The following is a 27,812-nucleotide window of genomic DNA, read 5'->3' as shown; positions in this document are numbered from 1 at the left end:
GACAGCAGTCAAGTCAAGAGCAGTTTCAACATATTGTGATGAGTGCTCTGAGGACAGTCAGCTCAGACTTTAGTAGAAGTAGTAAAACATGGCTCCTGCCCTGACCTGGAGAGGAGCAGGAGGGAGAGGGAAGAGTCAGGAAGGGTGAGTGTTGTGGTGAAGGCTGAGTACGAATTGCCTAGGGGAAAGCCTGGTGAGGGGAAAGGGACAGGCTGCCATTCTCAAGAAGGAGGCAAAGATGTAGGAAGACATGGTAGTCAAAGAAAAGTTTTACAGCACAAGCCTGGACCATGGGGCAGGGAGGGCAGTCAGTGCCCTCAGGCCATGGCAAGCAAAGTGGTGAACAACAACATGAACTACAGCTGCTTAGGCAGGAGCCAGAATGTCTTTTAGTGTTTGAGTTCCATCTTGAAGGTGATGGGGAACCACTGAAGAATTCCAAGAGGGAGAATGGCATGATTCCGAGTCACCCAGGGAGGGAAACCTTTTTGACTCTCAGGGCTCCATCTCCCCATCGCATTCCTGGCAAGTGCTCAGTGAGCTCTGTTAGGAAAAACTGCACCCACCAACTTCTTCCTTCTGTTTGATCCTACCATCAGCTAGTTATTTTGTGCTGTGAACGTCATCATACAAGCTCAGAATTCTTTCAGATTCCACCAGACCAGCATGTGATGAAAGCACCTCTCACCTGGATGTCTCACTTTCTTTTTAATTATTATTTCAGGCTCCACAATCTGTTGTTCCAAGCCCTAGTAAGAAGAAAGCACAAACTGAAGAGCCACAGGCAACCCCACCAGGCATGTATGAGACCTGTTGCTGGAGGATCTAGGCCAAGAGCTGGGGCTTCATGGAATAGTGACTGTCCTCCATATTGCTTGCAGCTGTCCCTCTCCCTATAGATCCAACATGGAGTAGTGCATGAACATAGTTTGAATTGGTGGATGAGGTTTGGGTAGAAGAAATGGAGAATGTATCCTGATTGAGTGGTGATGTTTTGTCTATTTGATAGTGCCTTTTGTCATCACAGCAGAAGTAGACATGAGATATTACAGTGATTTGCTGAATCTAATCCCAGAAGAATTTATTTCTGTGCCCCTGATACTGCATTGTATGCTGGAACAGGTAGGTGAATACACTCGGAGGCTGTTTTCCCAGGTGGATAACCTGGAGTCAATCACTTCATCTCTCTTTGCTCCCATTGTTTAAAAACTATTTTTAAATTACATACATAATACCTGAGTGCATTCTCCTGTACAAAGATTAGAACATTTTAGATAAAATTAAAATTTGCTTTGATCATCAGCTATCCTCTTTCTTTTGCTATACTCTAGAGTAGTTTATATAACATTCCCTGAAGTTTTAGTAAACATGCCCTTAAAACTATTTGTGTTTGATGTTATTTTAATGGAAGAGAGAGAGGAGTTGGACAGGTGGGTGGAGTAGTTCATGGTCTTGAACTATCTTTAAGGTTTTCTGTTTTATAGTTGTAGATATAGTAAGACTCTTCTATTTCTGAGGCCAACTTTAGTCATCAGTATTTCTTTTTAGAAATATGCCCATGTCATTTGTGCTTTGAATATCATAGAAAGTTCTTTATTCACTTATATACATTTTTAACTTTCCTCCATATCTGGTTATGTTCCTTTTCTATGGCCAATGTTAACTGATTTGTGCCCTTTCTTTTCTTGATCATGCTTGTCAATGGTCTTTTCTAAGAACCAGCATTTTGTTTCATGGATCAACTCCTTTTTACTTTTTATTTTATTAATTTTTTCACTCAATTTTATTATTTCTTTTCACTTCCCATTGGTTTATTTTGTATTTCATTTTAACTGGAAGCTGATTTTATTTATTTTTAGTCTGTTCTGCTTCACTTAAAGCTACACATTTCCCTCTGAGTATTTCTTTGATTATATCCTGATGCTTTCAATGTATTCAATTCTAAATCTTTTATTTTTATTGCCACTGTTTATTGTCAACTAATTTTACTGCATTATAGTTAGCAAACATGGTATGCATGTTAAAATGGTTTTTAATTTCCTGGACTTCCTGAGTAACCTGATGTACACGGTCATTTCTTGTGAATGTCCTATATGTATTTGAAGAGTTTTTAATTAATTAACTCATTTAGTCCTTTGAATGACCCTATGAGACAGGAACTATTTTTATACCTTATTTATAGACAAGGAAACTGAGGCATGAAAAGGTTAAGTAAGTTGTCCAAGTAGTAAGTGGCAGAAACTGCTTTTGAAACTAGTCAATCTGAGTGGAAAAGCATTTTTGACAACATTGCTTTGCTTTCTTCCTTCTAAAGCTGCTGATAAGTCTAATGTCAATCTGACACTTTTTCCTTTGTATATATAATCTGGTTTTTTTCTGGTAGCTACTGGAATTTTTTTTTATAATTGATTACATAAAGTTATGTCTAGGTATGGTTTTGTTTGTTTTATCAAAGTCATTATAAAGAATTATAACCTGGTTTCCAATCACATTCTGCATAAAATCAACATTCCTTACACTGGTCCATAAAGACGCTAAAAATATGGTTCCAGCTGTGTCTGTCATCTCATTTCCTGCTCCCCACCTAACATCCTCCCCCAACACACACTTACTATTTGTTATTTGGGCAAACCTTCTGGTCTGTCTGCATTTACACTGCTTAATTACACCCACACTTTTCACTCAGCTCTCTTCCTAGAAAGCTTTTCTCCCACGTGCCTGCCTGGTGGGTACACCTTGTCATTCAGTCCTCAGTGGCAGTGGCATTCCTTAACCAGGCTTTCTTTGATGATGTGATCTAAAGAGGACCACAAAACATGGCATTTCTACCACATCACCTTCTTTTATTTTCTTATCAACAAGTACTCTTTTAAAAGCATACTTATTGCCCTGGCCAGATAGCTCTGTTGGTTAGAGCATCATCCTGACATGCAAAGGTTTGAGGTACAATTCCCAGTCAGGGAAAATTAAAAAATAAATAAATAAATGTCTTACCAATGGTGACATAGTGGATAGAGCATCAATCTGGGACTATGAGGTCCCAAGTTCAAAACCCCAAGGTCACCGGCTTGAGCACAAACTCTTCCAGATAGAGCACAGGCTCATCAGCTTGAAGTTGGGGTCACCGACTTGAGCATGGGATCATCAACATGATCCTGTGCTCTCTGGCTTGAGCCCAAACTGGTTTGAAGCCCAGGGTCTCCAGCTTGAGCCCAAGGTAGTTGGCTTGAGCAAGGTGTCATTGGCTTGGCTTGAGCACTGCCCTACTCTGTCAAGGCACATATAAAAAGCAATCAATGAACAACTAAAAGTGGCACAACTAGGAGATGATGTTTCTCATCTCTCTTTCTCCCCCACCCAACTCTTGGCCAAAAAATAAATAAATAAAATAAAATTTAAATAAATAAATAAATGAAATATAAATTAAAAGATGCTTATTTGATTTGTGTCTTACCATTGTTCTATCACTGGGAATGTAAGACCCAAAGAAGCAGGGACTTAACTAGTCTTGTTCATTGTTGTATGCTCAGCACGTATTAACTACACCAAACCTATAATAGACACTGAATAAATATTTGTTGAATTAAATTATATTTTAAAATATTTCTCCTGTTGATTTATCTTTATTAGATAGGCATTGGAATTTCTGGTTTTTCTTACTTGTCTTTTAATTTTTCTTTCAGTTTTATTCTTTTGGGAATTTTAGCTTAACTTTCAACTAATTCATTCCTCAATGAAGTCCACCCTACTACTGAAGTTTTGTCCCAACAATAACATTTTTAGTTTACTAATTCTCTAATATTTTTAATAACTACCTGTTACTGTTCTTACATCACAGATATAACACATTCCTTTCTCTCTCTGAATATTATCATATTTTTTGCTCCATAAGATACATCTACTGTTTTAAGGAAGAAAATAAGAAAAAAAATATTCTGAACCAAATGGTGTATTAAAATATTTAATAAAATATACCACAATAATATTTCAACAATGTAAACTCAACATCAGTATTAACAACCATTAGCACTGTTATTAATAAATGAGAAGAGACTTTAATGTTCAAATATTCTTCTAATTGTCTGGGAACCTGCAGCAGCTAAAAAGAAAAAAGAATATTCACTTCATAAGATGCACAGGACTTTTCTCCTCCACTTTTGGGGAAGAAAAGTGCGTCTTATGGAGTGAAAAATATGGTAAAATGTTTAATTTAAGGTTCTTTCCAGATCTATCATCTGTTACCTCCAGTATATAGTTTATATTTGTTGATTGCTTTAATTTTCTAACCGATTAGGTAAGCACACCCATGTTTGCCTTTGGTTGCCCCATAAGGTTTTCGGGAAACCAATAATTGTATTATATTAATAACGCTGTAAAAGCTTAAAACCCTCATACATTTGCAGCATCATCATTTTATTTATCTTAGTCTTTTTTATTTTATTCAACTCAACTCAAAGCAACAAACATTTATTAGCCATCTACTGTATTCCAGACACCAAAGGGAACGTCAGTGAGCTCAGTGCCTGACCCATAGAAGGCACCCAATTAATAAATGCATGTTGGCTGAATAAATGCTCAATAATAAAATGAAAATAATTGAAATGTAAGAGGAATGGGATGGGATTTTAGAGGATAGGATATTAGAATTTCACATTTCAGAGATGAAACAGTTTTGAGTGGTCATTGGAGTGGGTTCAAGAGCTGGTCAGAAAATAGAAAGTAGAGACATGAGTTACTCTTTTGAAAGGAAAGAACTGACAAGAGGTAAAGGATGCAGCTCCTTTGCTCTCAGTCTATAGCAGTAGTTCTCAACAGAGGGTGACTTTGTCTCCCAAAGACATTTGGCAATGTCTGGAGATAATTTTGGATGGAGCAATTGAAAGGATTCTACTGACATCAAATAAGTAGAGGCCAGGAATGCTGCTAAACTTTCTCTAGTGCACAAAATAGCCTTCACCACAAATAAGCCTCCACCACATCTAGTTCAAAATGTCTCCAGTTCCAAGTTTGAAAAACCCTGTAAAGGGATGTGAAATCACAAAGGATGACTGTGAGATTTAAGGTAGAGAGAAAAGCTGTAAATCAGGTGCCTACCTTGATTATATTTCAACCTCTTTTGTTTACCAGGTAAAATTGAACAAGGCATGTAATCTTTCTAGACCTCACTTTCCCTTTATGCAGGAGACTATTATTACCCTTTACTGATCTCATCCTCTATAACTTTTCTACCTTGAAGAAAAAATGAGGACTTTACCTGAACCCCAATTCCTCCCACTCAGTGGATTTAGACCTGAGCCAGTCACCTAACTTCACTCACCTGGTTCTTGTCCTGTAAAATGGAAAATAATATCTACTCCATCCACAGTAGTGGTGTGAGGCTTAAATGAGATCATGTATGTGAAGACATACCACACAGTGCAGGGCATGTGGTTAGCACTCAGTAAATATTTATTGAATCCAAAGGTGTGTAAGCACTTTTTTCCATTAAGAGAAAGAGTAAATCATTCAAAAATTATATTGTTATTCTGATTTCTTTCATAATAAATATTCTTGTTTACCATTTGTATTTTGTTGTCTATTGTAATACATGTATTAAGATTCTATCTACTTCAATTCATGGATTGTAAACATCTTTCCTTTTTTTGGTAGTCACTGGTAACCACACTGTCACTTTGTGTAAACACCATGTGTTATTAGAAGAAACTGGCTCATTTTTACTAAAAGCAATAGAAACACATAAATATCAATAAAGAGCTAATCCTGAAACCAATTCCTCCCAACTCTTTATCTCAACAGGTTGTGGCAACAGAAAAAGACCTTGTCCCCCCCAGTCTGGTGGAGCCGCCCCCCAGAGCAGACGGGTTGGACCACTGTGTAGCAGCGCACATTGCGTCCATCCTGCCCTCCCTCTGTCTCACAGAGAAGGAGAGAAAGGTCAGATGGCATGAAACAGCCAAAGTGCTTGCTTGTTTTGAAAAAGTATGGATTCTCTCTTTAAATCAATATTATTTCAATTTGAACAGAATCTCTGTGAAATATTTTTATGTGGAGAAGAAAGTGAAAGCCAAGCAGCACCTCAAGGCCCTCTGCTGCTGAACAATCATGACACACTTGCCCACAAGAAGTACATGCTGAAGGTAATGATTACCGGGTCACCCTGGGGACAGTGCACACGAGAAAGGCCGTTTGTAATTATTCAGCTAAAGAAATCTTCATTTGAGCCTAACCAGGTGGTGGCGCAGTGGATAGAGTGTCCAACTGGGACACAGAGGACCTAGGTTTGAAGCCTCAAGGTCACCGACTTGAGCGTGGGCTCATCTGGTTTGAGCACAGCTCACCAGCTTGAACCCAAGGTCACTGGCGTGAGCAAGGGGTCACTTGGTCAGCTGTAGCCCGCCCCCAGTCAAGGCACATATGAGAAAGCAATCAATGAACAACTAAGGTGCCACAACAAAGAGTTCATGCTTCTCATCTCTCTCCCTTCCTATCTATCTGTCCCTACCTGTCCCTCTCTCTGTCTCTATCACACACACACAAAAAAAGAAATCTTCATTTGATTGCATTTAACAATGCTAATTAAAAGTCATATACAAAATGAATATCTATTTGCAAAGCAAGATCTCAGAAAATGGAAAGGGATAAGGGAGAAATGATGTCAGCAAAGAAACTTGCCTACTTATAGCAGTCCGATTAACCATTAAATTGATTGTGACCACACCAAGTTTGCACTAAACCTTATAGTTATTTGCTTTAAATATCTGCTAATATGAAAAACTAGCAGAGGCCAGGAAAGAATGTCAGCAGGGAGAGATGAATATATATGAGACTTTGACAGTTTGTCACTGTGAATGAAGAATCTGTCATTTCTATGTACCAGGAACTGCTGGCAAAGTGCAAACTAGCTTTTTGACCCTCAGCAAAATACCAATAGTTTGTCTTCCGCAATTACCAGTGATTTCCCCTGTTCCCAAATAATGAGAGGGAAGGTATTATGTTTTGCCCTTTCCATATACATGAGGCACTTGACAGCTTACTATAATGCCTTCTGTCCTGCTGCTCTTTTTCATCAGGACCAAAAGAATCTTGACCCAGTTCAAATTGAGCAGGAGATGCAGTCCAAGTCACCACTGTGGGAATTCCTTGAATTCCCTCTGTCCCCACCATGGAACAGCACTAAACGCCTAGCTACAATTCATGAGCTTATGCACTTTTGTACAAATGGTGAGTACGTTGTTTTGTCTTAGCTTAAACTCATTCATTATGGTCATATGTGCCTCTTAAGTGTTTTGATTGTTGAAAGACCTTTCAGAGGCTGAGGTGGGTGTTTTGATTGACTACAGTTTTCTTATCTTGAGTAATGTTATTAGCAAAACTCTGATAGCTATGGTGCTTAACCTTCTTTAATTTGCTGCACTGGGTTTTCTCTCCATAACAAGAATAATCTTTTATTTTCTCCCGTTCCCCACTCCCAACACCATATCCCCACTGACATCATTGGAAACAATGTGGTGATCCCTGTCCTAGTTAAGAGGATAGATGGATGAAAGCCTCCTGTGAGGTTGGGGCTGGCAGTGTGTTCATTCCAGTTAACCTCCTCTGACAACAGGAAGAGCCGTTTATGCTCTTAGAGGACAGTGGAAAGAGGGATCATTAAGAATGTCTAAAATCAGATTCTCATTGTGGAGTTCATTGGAATTTTATGTCACAGACAGTCATTCCTTAAAACAAACTCTATTTCCACTTGGAGCAGTATGCAGATATACTATGTATAAGAAGGAATAAGAAATTAAATAAACACCTCTATTTGACAAGAAAGCATTTGATATAGAAAAGGCAATAGCATGTGCAGATTCCTCCTTCTCCATTCATTTCTAACTCTAAGCAAATTAGGAAGTATTTTATATTGATGTACATGATTAATTGTTAATGCCTACCTCCCACCCCTCTACCTTAGACCTCTGGAGTATAAGAACCAAATCTTTTCTTTGAGCCTCAGGCACCTGTGACAAAGCCTAATATGATACATAAAAAACAAAAATGAATGAGCAAGTGAGTGAGTGAATGAGTGAGTGAGTGAATAGATGGATAGACACTTATGTGTAAAAGAATTAATATACAAATGAATAGAACCCATTGAAAGCTGATAACCTTTGAAATGAAATTATGGAAAACACAGCACCAGTTCAAGTGGGTGGAAGGAGGACTTTTCTGAATCCTCATGAAGAGAAAATACTATTGCATATAACAGCATATGTTAGACACAAGTGAGTAATTTTTTGGTTTTAAGTTACAATAGCAGCAAGGGTGCTTTTGCTTAAAAAGGATAAGTCTTAACCATATTCAACCAATGTGGTACCCTAGAAAGTTCATGTGAATTAATCTGGACACCTAATCTTTATTAAGCTATGAAACAATTTGGGACCATTACCTTGATCAGTTATATCTTGATTATGTAGCTTTCTTGTTATTAGTAACCTTTGATGTTTGTTGTAGAGTTGTGTAGCCCATGTTAGGTCAACAACCATCATCATGTGACTCCCTTGTCATTCTGGTGGACAGACCCCCCAGTTTCCCTCTCTCCACCCTATACCCTATGGTAATAAGAGCATTCCCAGCAGCCCAGGTCCTGCTTTCTTACAGAACCCTTGAGCTGGAATGAAGTAGAAAGAGCCTTCAAAGTGTTTACTTTTGAGAGCCTGAAACTCTCTGAGGTTGATGAAGAAGGAAAACTAAAACCTTCTAAGAAAATGTATGAAACAGATTTTGAGATGTTCAACATACCATGGGACAACCCTGCCAGGTTTGCTAAACAAATAAGGCAACAGTACACAAAAATGAAGACCCAGGAGGCCAGTCACCAAGCAGGTACACTGCATGGAAGGAACAAAAGACATTCTTGAATTTTCTGGTTGTCAATTTTGCTAGTATTGTAACTCATGAATCCTCTTTGCACTGATTAGATATTGAAACCAAAGACAGAGTTTTATATATGGATCAGAATCAGCCAACATCCGTGGATGATAATGAGATCAATAAAGAACCTTCAGATCCTAGTCAGCCTGATGCTGACAGTATGAAGCATTCTAACTTGAATAATGAAAAACCCTTAGACCCTGATAATAGAGAGCTGTCAGAGCAAAAGACCAGCTTGAAGACTCAGCAACAACTTGAATCATTGGGTAAATAAATGTGTGTGTGTGTGTGTGCACGTGCACAAGCGCATGTAGACATTATTAAAAATGTATAAACAGCCTGACCAGGTGGTGAAGCAGTGAATAGAGCGTTGGCCTGGGACACAGAGGACCCAGGTTTGAAAGACTGAGGTCACCGGCTTGAGCGCAGGGTTGCTGGCTTGAGCAAGGGGTCACTTGTGCAGTGGCAGCCCCTGGTCAAGGCACATATGAGAAAGCAATCAGTGAACAACTAAGGTGCCACAATGAAGAATTGATGCTTCTCATCTCTCTCCCTTCTAGCCTGTCTGTTCCTGTCTGTCTCTTGCTCTCTCTCAATCTCTCTCGCTAAAAAAAAAGGTATAAACCAAAATAGTGATTCATAATGCAGTATTTAAATTCCTGTCTATTTCAGTTGAAAAACTGTTTAATATCTAAGTTATTTGGGTAATTAAGCTTTGCTATTGAGTGTTGCTATTCAATAAATCCTCTTCATTTCAGCACTTGTTTTTGAAGTATTCTAACACCTCTTAGTCCACTCTTATTTTAGTAAATGTAGTGCATTTTTAATTACTTAAAAATATAATTATGAATTATAGAATTAAAGGTTAAATGTAATCAAAACTTTTATCATTAGTGTTTATATATGGATCAGAATCAGGGGGGGTTAGGTCCCAGAACCCCCACCCCCGCGATAGGTGAAAATCCGCCAAGTAGCAACCTTATATTTATTTTATTATTTATATATTTTTAAGGTTTTATAAACCCTCCCACACTCTTATAAACCTTTACCACACTGTTACTAACCTTTCCCACACTATCATAAACACCTCCTATTCTCTTAAATACTTTCTACACTCTAGAAAATGTTTATTTTACTGCAAAAATAATTAAAATACCTATATACCACAAAAATCCCATGATATAGTGAAAAATCCGTAATACAAAATTAGTATACAATTTTAAAATCCGTGATACAGTGAGACCGCGAAGACTGAACTGAGATACGGTGAGGGACGATTGTATTTTTAAATTGCTTACAATAACATAATAAACTAACCAGAACAGAGCTTTATCCAAAATCAGTGCTCATGAACATTGATTCCTTTCCTCTCCCCATCCTAGCTCAAGTAATTACTCTTATTCTAGAATATTACACCATAAATATTGTCATATTTGAAGGTACAGAAGTATAGAAGAATATAGGCTAAATTTTATTGAGTTATTATGCATAAAGCTGTCAGATTAGTTACTTCAAAGACAGCTCCATTATTGTCCTATTCATAGCATCCAATGGATCCCTACTATCTGAAAAATAGAACCCAACTCCTTAGCCTGCTTTACATGCTTCTCCAATGGTACCAGATTACTTGTCCAAAACCCTTTCCACTATTTTCTTATTGCTCACTCATCCCAGGTTCCAGTCAAACAGAGTTAGGCCCTAGCTCCTCAATACAGCCTCTTCTTTTCATCCCTGTGCCTTTTCCCCATAATACCCTCCACCTAGAGTTTTCTTTTTGATTATGATTAGGTTTCAATAGCATCTCCATGAAGCTTTGTTAGATGTGTCCATCTGGAAATGCCTCTAGCACAGGGGTAGTCAACCCTTTTACACCTACCGCCCACTTTTGTATCTCTGTTAGTAGTAAAATTTTCTAACTGCCCACCGGTTCCACAGTAATGGTGATTTATAAAGAAGGGAAGTAACTTTACTTTATAAAATTTATAAAGCAGAGTTACAGCAAGTTAAAGCATATAATAATAATTACTTACCAAGTACTTTATGTCAAATTTTCGCTGTTTGGCAGGATAAATCTTTATAAAACAACTTACTATAGTTAAATCCTTTTATTTATACTTTGGTTGCTTCGCTACCGCCCATGAAAGATGGAACGCCCACTAGTGGGCTGTAGGGACCAGGTTGACTACCACTGCTCTAGCATTTCCATGGTCATAATTAGTCTGACTTTTATTATGGCATTAGTTGTCATTTTCTGCTACTTATTACAGTTATTCATGTGCCTATATTAAAGCCTTCATAACACTATAGCTTCTTCGAGATCATAAGTATGTTTATCTTAAAAATATTAACCGTATACTAGAACATTTAAAAAGTCTCAGCAAATTTTCACAGGATCAAAACTATAGACTATAAGCCCTGGCTGGATAGTTCAGTTGGTTAGAACATTATCCCAACATGCCAAGGTTGCAGGTTCAATCCCTGCTCAAGGCATGTATAAGAATCAAACAATGAATGCATGAATGGGTAGATCTCCCTCTCTCTCTCTCTCCCTCTCTCTCTTTCTCTCTCTCTCTTTCCCTCCTTCTCAGATTATATTCTCAGACCACAGTAAAATTATGAGAACATTAGTTACCAAAAAAAGAGAGAATATCCCAAAACATTTTTTAATTAAAACATGTACTTCTCTATAACACCTATGTTGAAGAAAAAGTCATAATAGAAATTAGGAAATATTTTGAATTGGATAATAATTAAAGTACTGAGTATCAAAATTTGTATAATGCAGCTATAGCAAGAGATACCCAGAGCTTTAAATGATTATACTTTTAAAGACATATTTAAATGAATACATTTTTACAAAGATAGCTAAAATAGCTCACCATTAAACATCAACCTCAATTAGATGAAGATTAACAAAGTAAATTCAAATAAGGCAAAAGGAAGAAATTAAGGTAAATCAATGACATAGAAAATGTACATCCCTAGCCAGTGGCTCAGTAGATAGGTCATTGGCCAAGCATATGGACATCCTTGGTTTGATTCTGGTCAGGGCACACAGAAGAACTGACCATCTGCTTCTATCCCCTCACCCTTTTCTCTCTCTCCCCCTCCTGCAGCCAATGGCTTGAGTGATTCAAGCATGGCCCTGGATGCTAAGGATATCTTAGTTTGTCCAAGTGTGTCAGTATCAGGTGCAAAAAATAGGTCAGTACTGGAACATCATCCCCAGAGGGGGTTGCTGGTTGGATTCCAATTGGAGAGCCTCACTATCTCCCCTCCTCTTACCTAAAGAAAAAATAAAATGTCGAAGTGTAGATTCAATAAGGAAGAACAAATAATACAAAAATTGTTCTTTGAAAAGACTTAAAATTGATAAATTTCTGTAAAAGACTGATCACAAAACAGAGAAACATAAATAACAATAGTAGGAATAAAACCATAACAGGGATAAAGAAACTATTTATCTTCAATCCTACAGAAATTTTAAAAATAGTAAGAGGATATAAACAATTTCATTTCACTAAATATAAAAGTAAAATTTGAAAATTACCTGAAAAGTGTATCTTACCAACAGTGACTCAAGAAAAAAATAGAAAACTTAAATAGTTTTGTAACCATTTAAATAGACTAAATCAACAATTAAAATTTTTCTCACATAAGACATGCCAAATCCAAATGAGCTCACTTAAAAAACAATTTTAATCTTAACAAAAATTATTTCAGGAACTAAAAAGAGGTATCTTCTTTTATTTTTTTTATGAAGCTAACATCAGCCTCATAATGAAACTGTCAAGGATAATACAACAACAACAATAAAAAATCAAACTTATTTATAAAGGTGGATGCAAAAATCTTAAATAAAATGTAGGCAAATTGGTTTAGAAATATAAAAAAAAGGATAATAAAACATCAGAAACAATTTGTTTTTGTAATAGTAGACAGCAAAAAGCATACTTTGTAAAAAGATGTAATTTATCAATATAATTTGTTAATTAGAACATTAATGAGAAAATGATATAATCATCTCAACAGATGCAAAAAAGCACTTAAAATTCTATAGTAATTTGTGAAAAAAATCTTAGCAAGCTAACAGTAGAAGGAAAATTACATTACAAAATTTATTTTTTAAATTACAACAAATATATATCAAGATGAAAAGTTGAAAGATTTTCCTTGAGATCAAGAGGCCATCTACTGTAAACATATGTATTTAATGTTACATTGGCGATGTTAGTAACTCAGCAAAGCAAGAAAAAGAAATAAAAATGTGAGATTTGTAAAGGAAGAAACAAAAATTTTATTTGTATACATTGTGTTTGTAGAAAAACCAAAATAATCCACAGAAAAAATCAGGATCAATATGAAAATTTAACAAGGAGGTTGTGGTTGTGAAAGCTTGCACAGAAACATGTCTAGAGTGCTGGGACTTTTCTTCATTATTATTCATTATATCAAATATTTATGTTCTATACACTTTTATAATTCTTCAAATTGAGTTTTAGAGAGAGAGGCAGAGAGAGAGAGAAACATTGAAATGTTTACTTATTGTTCCACTTATTTATGCATTCATTGGTTGCATATTTATGTGCCCTGACCAGGAATTGAGCACACAACCTTGGCATATCAGAACCATGCTCTAACCAACTGAACTATTCAGCCAGGGCTATTTCATAATTTTTTAAGCATTAAAAAGGTAAGTGATCAGTGCCACAAGAGAACAGATGGCAAGTCAGTACTGACTGAATGGTCAACTTACTATTTTCATTTACTTAGACGAGGAAGTAATTGATGGAGTAAAATTAGGGAAAATATACTTGAATATTGCCCTGCTATAGTCCAACCAGTATGCTAAGATACTTTGCAATGCTTTAACTAATAGTTTATGTAAATATCAAGCCTATGAGGAAGACACTATTGTCCCAGTTCTAAAGACCAGGAAATGAAGACTCAGAAGAGTTAAGTAACTTGTTCAACTACATAAGAAGTCAGAATTCAACAGAGGGCTAATTCCAAACCAGTGCTTTCCACTGTGTCTTGTGGCTTCCTCAATTCCAGAAATTACTTGTGATGCATGTGATGATTTACCATATTCATAGTCATTTCTTCATGCTGATACGTATCCTGATTTTGGATCTTCCTTCGCTTCTTCCCTACAATGTTGACTCCCTATTTCTCTGTCCTAAGCGCCCTTGTTTATTAGCCTAGACTAGCTCACAAAAAAATTAAGCCAAATAAGTTAACCAGGGACATTATGGCATTAATGAATACTAAAGGAATAAAAACATATGACAAATAAGTCATTTTGAATTAATATGGAGCTGGAATAAGCCAAGAGATATATAAATCCTGAGGTATTTCTTCTTTGTTTTATGTTTTGTTTTGCTTTTGTTTTAAATAATTTTATTTTTTTAATGGGGTGACATCAATAAATCAGGATACATATATTCAAAGATAACAAGTCCAGGTTATCTTGTCGTTCAATTATGTTGCATACCCACCACCCAAAGTCAGATTGTCCTCTGTCACCTTCTATCTTGTTTTCTTTGTGCCCCTCCCACCCCCTATCCCTCTCCCATTCCCCCTTCCCCCCCGTAACCACCACACTCTTATCAATGTCTCTTAGTTTCACTATTATGTCCCACCTACGTATGGAATAATACAGTTCCTGGTTTTTTCTGATTTACTTATTTCGCTTCGTATCATGTTATCAAGATCCCACCATTTTGCTGTAAATGTTCCGATGTCATCATTTCTTATGGCTGAGTAGTATTCCATAGTGTATATGTGCCACATCTTCTTTATCCAGTCATCTATTGATGGGCTTTTTGGTTGTTTCCATGTCCTGGCCACTGTGAACAATGCTGCAATAAACATGGGGCTGCATGTGTCTTTACGTATCAATGTTTCTGAGTTTTGGGGATATATACCCAGTAGAGGGATTGCTGGGTCATAAGGTAGTTCTATTTTCAGTTTTTTGAGGAACCACCATACTTTCTTCCATAATGGTTGTACTACTTTACATTCCCACCAACAGTGAATGAGGGTTCCTTTTTCTCCACAGCCTCTCCAACATTTGCTATTACCTGTCTTGCTAATGACAGCTAATCGAACAGGTGTGAGGTGGTATCTCATTGCCGTTTTGATTTGCATTTCTCTAATAGCTAAAGAAGATGAGCATCTTTTCATATATCTGTTGGCCATTTGTATTTCTTTCTGGGAGAAGTGTCTATTCATATCCTCTTCCCATTTTTTTATTGGATTGTTTGTTTGTTGTTGAGTTTTATGAGTTCTTTGTATATTTTGGATATTAGGCCCTTATCTGAGCTGTTGTTTGAAAAAATCATTTCCCATTTAGTTGGCTTTCTGTTTATTTTGTTATCAGTTTCTCTTGCTGAGCAAAAACTTCTTAGTCTGATGTAGTCCCATTCATTAATTTTTGTCTTCACTTCTCTTGCCTGTGGAGTCAAATTTATAAAATGCTCTTTAAAACCCAGGTCCATGAGTTGAGTACCTATGTCTTCTTCTATGTACTTAATTGTATCAGGTCTTATGTTTAGATCTTTGATCCATTTTGAGTTCATTTTTGTACAGGGGGAGAGACTGTAGTCCAGTTTCATTCTTTTGCTTGTGGCTTTCCAGTTTTCCCAGCACCATTTATTGAAGAGGCTTTCTTTTCTCCATTGTGTGTTGTTGGCCCCTTTATCAAAAATTATTTGACCATATATATGTGGTTTTATTTCTGGACTTTCTATTCTGTTCCATTGGTCTGAGTGTCTATTTTTCTGCCAATACCATGCTGTTTTGATTGTCGTGGCCCTATAATATAGTTTGAAGTCAGGTACTGTAATGCCCCCAGCTTCATTCTTTTTCTTTAGGATTGCTTTGGCTATTTGGGGTTTTTTATACTTCCATATAAATCTAATGATTTTTTGCTCTATTTCTTTAAAAAATGTCATTGGAAGTTTGATGGGAATTGCATTAAATTTGTATATTGCTTTGGGTAATATAGCCATCTTGATTATATTTATTCTTCCTAGCCAAGAACAAGGTATATTCTTCCATCTCATTATATCTTTTTCGATTTCCCTTAACAATGGTTTATAGTTTTCATTATATAAGTCCTTTACATTCTTTGTTATGTTTATTCCTAAGTATTTTATTTTTTTTGTTGCAATCGTGAAGGGGATTATTCTTTTGAGTTCCTTCTCAGTTGTTTCATTGTTGGCATATAGAAAGGCTATTGACTTCTGTATGTTAATTTTGTATCCTGCGACCTTACTGTATTGGCTTATTGTTTCTAGTAGTCTTTTTGTGGATTCTTTGGGGTTTTCGATGTATAGGATCATATCATCTGCAAAAAGTGATACCTTTACTTCTTCTTTTCCGATATGGATGCCTTTTATTTCTTTGTCTTGTCTGATTGCTCTGGCTAGAACCTCTAGTACCACATTAAATAAGAGTGGAGAGAGTGGACAACCTTGTCTTGTTCCTGATTTAAGGGGGAAAGCCTTCAGTTTAGTGCCATTTAATATGATGTTAGCTGATGGTTTATCATATATGGCCTTTATCATGTTGAGATATTTTCCTTCTATACCCATTTTGTTGAGAGTCTTAAACATAAAATTGTGTTGTATTTTATCGAAAGTCTTTTCTGCATCTGTTGATAAGATCATGTGGTTTTTGTTCTTTGTTTTGTTGATATGGTGTATTACGTTAACCGTTTTACGTATGTTGAACCATCCTTGAGATTCTGGGATGAATCCCACTTGATCATGATGTATTATTTTTTTAATATTTTGTTGTATTCGATTTGCTAGTATTTTGTTTAGTATTTTAGCATCTGTATTCATTAGAGATATTGGTCTGTAGTTTTCTTTCTTTGTGCCATCCTTGCCTGGTTTTGGTATGAGTGTTATGTTGGCCTCATAAAATGTGTTTGGAAGTATTGCTTCTTCTTCAATTTTTTGGAAGACTTTGAGTAGAATAGGAACCAAGTCTTCTTTGAATGTTTGATAAAATTCGCTGGTATAGCCGACAGGGCCTGGACTTTTATTTTTGGGGAGGTTTTTAATAGTTTTTTCTATTTCTTCTCTACTGATAGGTCTGTTTAGGCTTTCTGCTTCTTCTTGACTCAGTCTAGGAAGGTTGTATTGTTCTAGGAATTTATCCATTTCTTCTAGGTTGTTGAATTTAGTGGCATAAAGTTTTTCACAGTATTCTACAATAATTCTTTGTATATCTACGGTGTCCGTGGTGATTTCTCCTCTTTCATTTTGGATTTTGTTTATATGAGTTCTTTCTCTTTTTTCCTTGGTAAGTCTTGCCAAGGGTTTGTCAATTTTGTTGATCTTTTCAAAGAACCAGCTCCTTGTTCTATTAATTTTTTCTATAGTTTTTCTGTTCTCTAATTCCTTTATTTCTGCTCTGATTTTTATTATCTCCTTTCTTCGGCTGGTTTTGGGTTGTCTTTGTTCTTCTTTTTCTAGTTCCTTAAGGTGTGAAGTTAAGTGGTTCACTTGAGCTCTCTCTTCTTTGTTCATATATGCCTGAAGTGATATGAACTTCCCTCTTATCACTGCTTTTGCTGCATCCCATAGATTCTGATATGTCGTATTGTCATTTTCATTAGTCTGTATATATCTTTTGATCTCTGCACTTATTTCTTCTTTGACCCATTCATTTTTTAAAAGTATGTTGTTTAGTTTCCACATTTTTGTGGGATTTTTTTCCTCTTTTTTGCAGTTGAATTCTAGTTTCAAGGTTTTATGATCAGGAAATATTCTTGGTACAACTTCAATTTTTCTGAATTTGCTGATGTTGTTTTTGTGGCCCAACATATGGTCAATTCTTGAGCTTTTTTTTTTTTTTTTCCTTTTCTAGCAAGTGGTATATGGTTTTCCTCAGGCAACTTTTGCCACCTGGTGGTCAAACCACATAATCCTGGTGTAGTTACAGCAACTTCTAAATCTTCTGCCTGAAAATCATCAGTGTGTCTTGGAGGCTGTGTTAGTTATCTTGAGAGCTGAACCCATGACTTATAAGGGATTATACTTGCTGTATACTTGCCCATGCCAAGGAGCTGTAACACTGGAATAGGGAGGGCAGTTGAAGCTTAGTGACTCACTGTGGCTGTTGTGTATGAGAGAACTTTTTGTTGCTGTGATTTTGCGTTTTTCTCTCAACTACGAATCACACATCCAAAGCAGCAACTTTAAATCTTTTTAAACAAAGCAGAAACTGTTCGTGTATTTCCTGCACAACCATTTTAGTTAGCATCAATACATATAAAATCCTGTTCCTGGACATGAAGGCTGAATATTTGTGCTTTTCTTAACCAAACACTGGATTTCCAATTGAGACTGTTTTTGAACTTGACAGAGCCTATTGGATATTTATGAAAAACCTGAGAGTTGATAACCGTGAGGCTATAGGTTTAGATGTGCCCTTTATGCTTTTTGGGTGTGTTTTTTTAATAAAGTAACTGCTTTGCAGAGGGATCTTGTTATCTCTAAAGTAAAACAGATTAGGAAAGCTGTTTTTCAAAGAGATGAGAATGCATCCACTTCCAGATGTGTCAGAAACTACTGAATCACACTGTCAAAGGATTATGTGGTTGAAGGAAGAAATCAGAAAGAAAAAAAATGATTTTTGCTCTACTATTATATAAAGAGTTCAGATTAGTTTGAGAATGTTCCTTCCTTTGACAAACTAAGTGATGCACAATATTTTTAGAACATATTTTCTAAACTGGAGACTTTTTCTCCTGGATCCTTAAACACAGAAGGGAATATCAAATCTCCCGGAAATCTGGCAGACCACAGAATAGAATAATTTTTATTCCACGGATTTCATATCAATTGCTTCAAGGTCACATGGGACATCATGATCTATTTAGAGTTATAGTTGGCCTGAGTTTTCTCTGGAGTGGATGTATTTAAATAAATACTGAACCTAAATGACTATAGTTTTACTCTAAATCAAAATGGAACATTCATGGCTATCACCTTCAGCAGCCCAAGGCAAGATAGAACTAGTAGTGAAAATGTAAGTAGCTATGCTCCTAAAAGAAAGAAAAATATTGTCCCTTCCTTGTTAGACATAATTAACTACTCCCTCTGGAAGCCCAGATATTGTCTCTTTACCACAAATCTTATGCATACCCCAAAATGCTTTTGTTGTAGAATTTCCTCAACAGTTCTACTCCCTATGTACATTTCCAGTTTCAATATATGATGTAGATTTCCCCCTTCAATTATGCACATACACACACATATATGTATACACACATATACATAAATATATATATTCTGAGTTTCTACCATGTGCTGGGTGTTCAGCATACAGTTAGGGAAAATAGATCAAATTCTCATTCTCTAGGAATTCATATTGAAGATGGAGAGACAGACATAAACAAATGCAATCAAAAACTGATAAATTCTACAATTAAAAATAAAACAAGGTAGCCTGACCTGTGGTGGTGCAGTGGATAAAGCATCAATCTGGAATGCTGAGGTCGCCAGTTCAAAACCCTGGGCTTGCCTGGTCAAAGTACCTATGGGAGTTGATGTTTCCTGCTCCTCCCCACCTTCTCTCCTTCTCCCTCCCTCTCTCTTCTATCTAAAATGAATAAATAAAATCTAAAAAATAAAAAAAATAATTAAAATAAATAAATAAAAGAGGGTATGAGGGTCTTTTGAGGAGGTAACATTGCACAACAATATGAATGAAGTGAGAGTTTGAAACAGATGAATATTGCAGAGCGAAACATGAAAAGTGAGTGCAAAACCTCAAGACACAGCAAGTAGGCTAGTACATAGAGTGGAATGGGCAAGTGGAATGGACGGAGATGCGTTTGGAGAGAGAGGTGAACCCTTTCATATGTTACTTTATAGGTGTCGATTTTCTAGTATTCTAAGTCAGGCTGGCTTAGTGATTCAGCAGCACCACAAATATCTTACAAGATTCATCCTCTACTCCATTTCTTTGGTCATATTTGGAATATTCTGTACTCTATTCATTTCTCTATTAGAAATTCATAATCACAAGAGCATATTATAAATTCTGAGATATTTACAGTAAAGATGCTTGTTTATCCATGTTAAACTAATTTAGCACAGAAATCTTTTTTTCTATGTAACGTTTGTTATGTTTAGGAATCACGTAAGTATGGTGATGCAGAAATCAACAGCACAAATCTGTTTCTTCTTCACTCATTCATGTGGCTGTTTGTACCATTGCCAAGGGTCATATCCCAATCCCAGTCCTCATCTAAGGATACTCTGTGGCCACAAAGAAAGCTAGTGTTCATGACTCATATTGCCCCATGGTATGGTTCCATGGAGTCCAGCTGCGCATTCATTTATTCATTTAACTTTCTTTAAATTCTACCGATAACTCTAGAGGTGCTTATTAAATGATTTTTACATTAACAAATGATTAATGAATTGGAAAAGAGCCCAGCAGGATGGTGAAATCGAACCATTTTCTAATAGAAGGTGCATTTATTTGATAGTTCTTTCCATACACCCCTACCCCTGATCTAGTGTGTTACTCACAAGATATGACCCACAGAAGTTCGAAAAGTCTTTGTGATAGTTGTCAGCACGACAAGACAAACAGTGTGTACTAAGTGGTTGATATCATTTAATCAGTAAACATCTGTAACTTGTACAGGTAAAGGAATGCAGATGTGAGTGATGCAGTCTGAAGTCAGCATATTTGCTAGGGTTTAGAAATGTACAGAAAGCTGTGTTCTTTTTAAAGCATACAGTATAACTTTTCTGGGTAGACTTTGATTTAGAGTTATTGACACAAATATCTTTTAGAGGCATGAGACATGCCTTTCAGGAATTACTTTTTCAGCATGGAAACATAGATCATATGGGCAACGAAAAGGCACAGTACTGACAAAGGCAAGAACAAAGCCCAAATACAACTGGATGTTGGTGTCTTTGATTTACAGAGCAGACCACGAACAATGAGATCAAAGCTGAAGCAGTCACAAAGGCTTATTCTTTTGAAAAGGTAAGAAATTATTTTCCTAATTGTGTAGAGACAAGCAAGACAACAGAGAAAACTGTGACCCAGCATAAGAAACATTTTTTAAAAATGCTTAGAAGGGGAATGCAGATGCCAGAGAAGGAAAGAGATTATTCAGACATCCCCAGACCAACTCCAACTGGAAAGAAAGGAGTTAATTTCACTACCCGATTAAGCAAAATTTCCAAGCTCCATGCTCCTCTCTAGACAATGTGGCTTGGCAACCTCACAAACACCTGCTGACCATACAGCCGTGTAGAACTAATACTGTCTTGAATTGAGTTCAGAAAACCTGCCTATAATTGCTAACAGGACTCAGAAGAGTATAACCTAACAATAAAAATATTTAGATTATGTTGCCCATAAAAAAAAAAAGTCAAAGGCATACTTTTTCTGGCAGCAGGTCTCCTAAAATGTTGCCATATGGATTTATACATATGCAGATTTCCCCAATTAGGTGGAGTGTATGCTGGTTAGTTGATGAAGTCCAAGAGGGCTCCATTTGGACTTACACAAATTAAAGCTGAAATTGTATTCCTATTATTTTTTTTAGAAAACCAAGAGGGTGACTGTGGAAGCAGAGTTAGAGGACATAAAGAAAACACAGCAACGCAGTCTAATGGACTGGAGTTTTACTGAACATTTTAAACCAAAAGTTCTGCAGCAGGTATTAATGGGCTGTGAGTTGGAGAGGTCTGGAGTGTCATGGTGTGATTTAGAACTGTTCACTCCTAAGTCACTCTCAGGTCCAGTTTGGATCAATATTCTCGTTTACTTCAGCTATAAAATGAGTTCATTCCCAGATCGAGCGATGCATGCCCAGGGAATCTCCAAAATAGTTTAAAATGTACTTTCCAAAAGGATGTTTTAATCAAATCTTTTAAGAAAAAGAGAAATGTACGTGACTGCTGCATATATTGTCTTTAAAAAAAAAAGTAAGGTGTTATTGGGAAGCAACGTCATTTTTTTCCCTATATTGCCTATCAGTTCTGTTCAGTTTTCACTACATTTCGAAGTATTTTCTGGTGCAATTAACAGGTTAGTGAAACCTGTGCTAGCTAGCATTTATTGAAGCACCTACCATATGTTAGACAATGATTTATATGTATGTTAGCTCATTTAATCCTCTCAATGATTCTATGAAACAGTAGCTATATAAATGGTAGAAAACTGAGGCACCTTGACCAGTATAGTAACTTGTCCAAGGTCACAGGGCTGGTAGGTAAGTGAGAGAAGCAGAATGAACTCAGAAATCTGGCCCCAGAACTTGGGCTCTTAACCACTAGATTAACATGTGATCCTAAAACTAACTCCTTCTGTTGCTTTTACATCTTATATAAAAGCCTGTACTCTTTATTTGTTGTCATTTTAATTTCAATTTTACTTTTATCATAGTTTTACAGCCACATATTTTTAAAGCCAGAAAGTTCTATAAACAGTCCTGTGAAAAAGAGCAGTTCCCTCCCACCCCCACACCTACATTCCCAGACATAAAAATCTTCTAGCCATTTACCTTTTTCTTTTTTAACTTAACTGGTTATCTCTGAATAGCAAGTACATTTTGTTTAGTTTTTGTTTTCGTTTGGGACATTATCATCAATTGACTCCTTCTTGAGAAAACAGCTCTGCCCCCCCCATCCAACACACAACACTGCACATGCCCACTCACCATATACCCAACCCCCCACTAGCACTTTGCCTGGTCATTCTCTGATGCCGGTAACTATATCAAACTATATCATAGTTTTTGGTTGGATCTATACTCAACATTTATTTCAACTGAATAATTGTTATTCACAGCTGAACTGTGTTGTATGTATAATCACATTTTCTCTTCTGACACGATTTTTATTTTTCCTGGAGCTTATTTTTCTGTTTTTTTGTTTGTTTAGTTTATTATGCATTTACCCTTACTCATCCCCAAACTCTCTACCAAAAAGTAAACCTCCTTTTAATACATCCAAACCTAACAAGTACTCTATTAATTTTACTGTCGAAGCAATATCTCTGCCACATGCTCTGGACTCCTGCCTGCCCTCTGGGCCTGCTGCACAACTGTGGTGCTGGGCACCTCTTGTACCACATTCTCCGGGCCACGTCCTCTGCCTCTCCTCCCAGTTAGATGCTCTGTTTCCTGAATCCCAAGTCTTCTCTCTTGGCTTACTCGTTTTTTGTATAGGACCACCCCTTCCATTTTCTTCTTGAATTAACATATATAGCAGGTAAATTATTGAGGCATTGGCTATTTGAAAACATCTTAATTCTACGTTTACATTTGACTGACAGTTTGGCTTTATGTAAAATGCTAAGTTAAAAAGTATTTTCCCTCAAAACATGGAAGGCATTTCTGAAAGGTCTTCTAGCTTCCTGGATTCTCCTTGAGAAAACCAATGAAGTTCTGATTCCTGATCAGTTGTTTGAGTCTTTGTTTTCCTTCCTTTGAGATGTTTTAAGATCACCTCTCTATTCCAATGGTCTAGATTTCCTATTGATGTTTCCTGGTATGGTTCTATTTCCAAGTTGTGTACTGGTGAGTCCAGTACAATCTTGAAACTATTGTCCTTATATTCTGGAAAGTGTTCTATAATAATTTCTTTGACAGTCTTTTCATCTTTTCTATTATTTCTCCCTGTAGCTACTGTGATTCTGGTGTTGGACTTCCTGGATTGAACTTTGGTTTCATTATCTTTTTCCTCCTAGCTTCCAACACTGTCTTTTTGTTCAGAGGCTACATGTCAGCTTTCATCTGGTTCTTCTACTGAGTCTTCTGGTTCTGATATCATCATTTTAATTTTCTAAAGTTTGATTGATAATTTTATATTACCTTTTCATAACATCCTGTTCACATTCCTTAAAACCATATCTTGCTTCTCTTATCTCTGTGAGGATATTAAAGTCTTTTGAAGTTTTAATGTTTTCTCCCATGTCTTCTTTTTCTTTTGAGTTCTTTTTTTCTCTTACTTTTTGTCTCCATTTTTCATATTAGAGAGCAGTATCTAATAATATCTGCCTCTTTGTTCATATTAATAACAAGACACTAAAATATGATAGAAAGTGCTGCATGAGGTCAGGGGTGAGGAGATGTCAATAATTGGACTTCATTATTGGTGATTTGGTTGATGGTTTCCTGGAGAGACTCATCAGTGTTGAAGTGTTAGATTTGTTCTCTTAAGCCACTTAGAATCTCCAGGGGTAAAATCTAACTTGCTTTTCAGCATTTTGGAAGCTGAGTATCGAGGGAAAGGCAGTCTTCTTATTGTTCAGTCTCTAAATCTGCATTGTCCAATGTGGTAGCCACTAGTCAGTCACATGTAGCTTCTGATACTCAAAATGTAGCTACTTCAAAATGAGATGTGCTATAAGTATGCTGTATATGAAATATATATATTCATAACTATATAAATGCTATGCATACCAGGTTTCAAAGACAAAAATAATATATCTCATTAACAATTTTTATATTGATCATATATTGAAATGATAACATTTTAAAATGTGTCTACAATAAAATTTAAAAATTACATGTGGCTCACATTTATGGCTCACATTTGTGACTTATCTTATATTTCTATTGAAAAATGATAAATTAGAGTGACGTCACGGAAATGGCACCGTGAGCAGCGCGTCCAACAGATCTCCCCAAAATCACAACAAATTTATCAACCAGAAACAGAAAAATTTATCCTCGGAGCATTCTGGAGTTCCACACAAACTGAAAGTGAAAGGACTATTATCACTTGAATCTGAGAGACAAGGGTGTGGAGGAAGCTACCGCAGGGACGTTCATTCAAGCCGTGGAGGGAGTGCGCCTGCGTGCTATCAACAAGACCACCCTCAGATGCCAATAAGAAAGAGGAAATCGAATATTATGGATACAAAAGAAAGAGAGGTAACACAAATAGATGTGGAAAAATCTATGGAGAAAAGACTTAACATATTGGAAGCCTTGGAGCTAAATGACAGAGAATTTAAAATAGAAATCTTAAAAATACTCAGAGATATACAAGAAAACACAGAAAGGCAATATAGGGAGATCAGAAAACAACTCAATGAACACAAAGAATATATTACCAAGGAAATTGAAACTATAAAAACAAATCAAACAGAAATGAAAAACTCAATTCACGAGCTGAAAAACGAGGTAACAAGCTTAGCTAACAGAACAGCCCAGATTGAAGATAGGATTAGTGAAATAGAAGACAAACAACTTGAGGCACAACAGAGAGAAGAAGAAAGAGACTCAAAAATAATAAAAAATGAGAAAGCCCTACAGGAATTGTCTGACTCCATCAGAAAGAATAACATAAGAATAATAGGTATATCAGAGGGAGAAGAGAAAGAAAATGGAATGGAGAATATACTCAAACAAATAATAGACAAGAACTTCCCAAGCCTGTGGAAAGAACTAAAGCCTCAAATTCAAGAAGTAAACAAAACACCGAGTTTTCTTAACCCCAACAAACCCACTCCAAGGCACATCATAATAAAGATGACACAAACCAATGACAAAGAAAAAATTCTCAAGGCAGCCAGGGAAAAGAAGAGTACAACATATAAAGGAAGGCCTATTAGATTATCATCAGATTTCTCAGCAGAAACTCTACAAGCTAGAAGAGAGTGGACCCCAATATTTAAAGCCCTGAAAGAGAGGAACTTTCAGCCAAGAATACTATACCCATCAAAGCTATCCTTCAAGTATGAAGGAGATATAAAAACATTCACAAATACAGAAAAGATGAGAGAATTTATCAACAGAAAGCCCCCACTCCAGGAAATACTAAAGGGGGGTTTCCAACCAGATTCAAAGAACAAAAGAAAACAACACCACAAGTAACAGCTCCACCAAGAACACAATAAAATCAAACTTAAACTGTGACAACAAAGGAAAAAAAGGGGGGAGAGGATGGAGATTAACAGTAGCAAAGGACGATGAAGTGCAGAAATACTTATAAGATAGGGTACTACAATGAATATGGTAGGTACCCTTTTCATTACTTAATGGTAACCACCCTTGAAAAAACCACCACAAAAACACTTGACTTAAAAAAGGTAGCAACAGAGGAAAGAAGTATGGAACACAAAAAAACAAAAACAAATGATAGAAAAACAAAAGAGAAGAATCGAACTAGATACAAAACTAACAGAAAGCAATTTATAAAATGGCAGTAGGGAACCCACAAGTGTCAATAATTACACTAAATGTAAATGGATTAAACTTACCAATAAAAAGACACAGAAGCCCTGGCTGGTTGGCTCAGCGGTAGAGCGTCGGCCTAGCATGCGGAGGACCCGGGTTTGATTCCCAGCCAGGGCACATAGGAGAAGCACCCATTTGCTTCTCCACCCCTCCGCCGTGCCTTCCTCTCTGTCTCTCTCTTCCCCTCCCGCAGCCAAGGCTCCATTGGAGCAAAGATGGCCCGGGCACTGGGGATGGCTCTGTGGCCTCTGCCCCAGGCACTAGAGTGGCTCTGGTCGCAACATGGCTACACCCAGGAGGGTCGCAACATGGCGACGCCCAGGATGGGCAGAGCATCGCCCCCTGGTGGGCAGAGCATCGCCCCCTGGTGGGCGTGCCGGGTGGATCCCGGTCGGGCGCATGCGGGAGTCTGTCTGACTGTCTCTCCCTGTTTCCAGCTTCAGAAAAATGCAAAAAAAAAAAAAAAAGACACAGAGTAGCAGAATGGATTAAAAAAGAAAATCCAACTATATGCTGCCTACAAGAAACACATCTAAGCAACAAGGATAAAAACAAATTCAAAGTGAAAGGCTGGAAAACAATACTCCAAGCAAACAACACCCAAAAAAAAGCAGGTGTAGTAATACTTATATCTAATAATGCTGACTACAAGACAGAAAAAGTACTCAGAGACAAAAATGGTCATTTCATAATGATTAAGGGGAAGTTGAATCAAGAAGACATAACAATCCTTAATATATATGCACCAAACCAAGGAGCACCAAAATATATAAGACAGCTACTTATTGACCTTAAAACAAAAACTAACAAAAATACAATCATACTTGGAGACCTCAATACACCGCTAACAGCTCTAGATCGGTCATCCAAACAGAGAATCAATAAAGATATAGTGGCCTTAAACGAAATACTACAACACCTGGATATGATAGACATCTACAGGACACTTCATCCCAAAGCGACAGAGTATACATTTTTCTCTAGTGTACATGAAACATTCTCAAGAATTGACCATATGTTGGGCCACAAAGACAATATCAGCAAATTTAGAAAAATTGAAATTGTACCAAGCATATTTTCTGATCATAAAGCCTTAAAACTAGAATTCAACTGCAAAAAAGAGGGGGGAAAACCCACAAAAATGTGGAAACTAAACAACATACTTCTAAAAAATGAATGGGTCAAAGAAGAAATAAGTGCAGAGATCAAAAGATATATACAGACAAATGAAAATGAATATACGACATATCAGAATCTCTGGGATGCAGGAAAAGCAGTAATAAGAGGAAAGTTCCTATCACTTCAGGCCTATTTGAACAAACAAGAGAGAGCCGAAGTAAACCACTTAACTTCACACCTTAAGGAACTAGAAAAAGAAGAACAAAGACAACCCAAAACCAGCCGAAGAAAGGAGATAATAAAAATCAGAGCAGAAATAAATGAAATAGAGAACAGAAAAGCTATAGAAAAAATCAATAAAACAAGGAGCTGGTTCTTTGAAAAGATCAACAAAATTGACAAACCCTTGGCAAGACTCACCAAGGAAAAAAGGCACAGGACTCAAATAAATAAAATCCAAAATGAAAGAGGAGAGATCACCACAGACATCATAGATATACAAAGAATTATTGTAGAATACTATGAAAAATTATATGCCACCAAA

The 27,812-nt window shown here is 36.6% G+C and overlaps 1 protein-coding gene across 1 annotated transcript in view; it reads left to right on the top strand.

Annotated features, from left to right (window-relative positions):
- SPAG17 (sperm associated antigen 17) overlaps nucleotides 1-27,812 on the top strand; it is a 301,342-nt gene that overhangs the window by 118,826 nt on the left and 154,704 nt on the right. The window contains exons 9-17 of the mRNA XM_066268112.1: nucleotides 725-797; nucleotides 1,010-1,122; nucleotides 5,797-5,934; nucleotides 6,024-6,137; nucleotides 7,071-7,221; nucleotides 8,641-8,865; nucleotides 8,961-9,179; nucleotides 20,876-20,937; nucleotides 21,506-21,619. Coding sequence (XP_066124209.1) covers nucleotides 725-797; nucleotides 1,010-1,122; nucleotides 5,797-5,934; nucleotides 6,024-6,137; nucleotides 7,071-7,221; nucleotides 8,641-8,865; nucleotides 8,961-9,179; nucleotides 20,876-20,937; nucleotides 21,506-21,619 — 1,209 coding nt within the window. The remainder of the gene's footprint in view (nucleotides 1-724; nucleotides 798-1,009; nucleotides 1,123-5,796; nucleotides 5,935-6,023; nucleotides 6,138-7,070; nucleotides 7,222-8,640; nucleotides 8,866-8,960; nucleotides 9,180-20,875; nucleotides 20,938-21,505; nucleotides 21,620-27,812) is intronic.

The sequence above is a fragment of the Saccopteryx bilineata genome, chromosome 3, assembly GCF_036850765.1.
Source record: "Saccopteryx bilineata isolate mSacBil1 chromosome 3, mSacBil1_pri_phased_curated, whole genome shotgun sequence".
Taxonomy (NCBI): Eukaryota; Metazoa; Chordata; class Mammalia; order Chiroptera; family Emballonuridae; genus Saccopteryx; species Saccopteryx bilineata.
The sequence above is the reverse complement of the archived record's forward strand: the minus strand, read 5'-3'. Positions and strand labels throughout refer to the sequence as shown.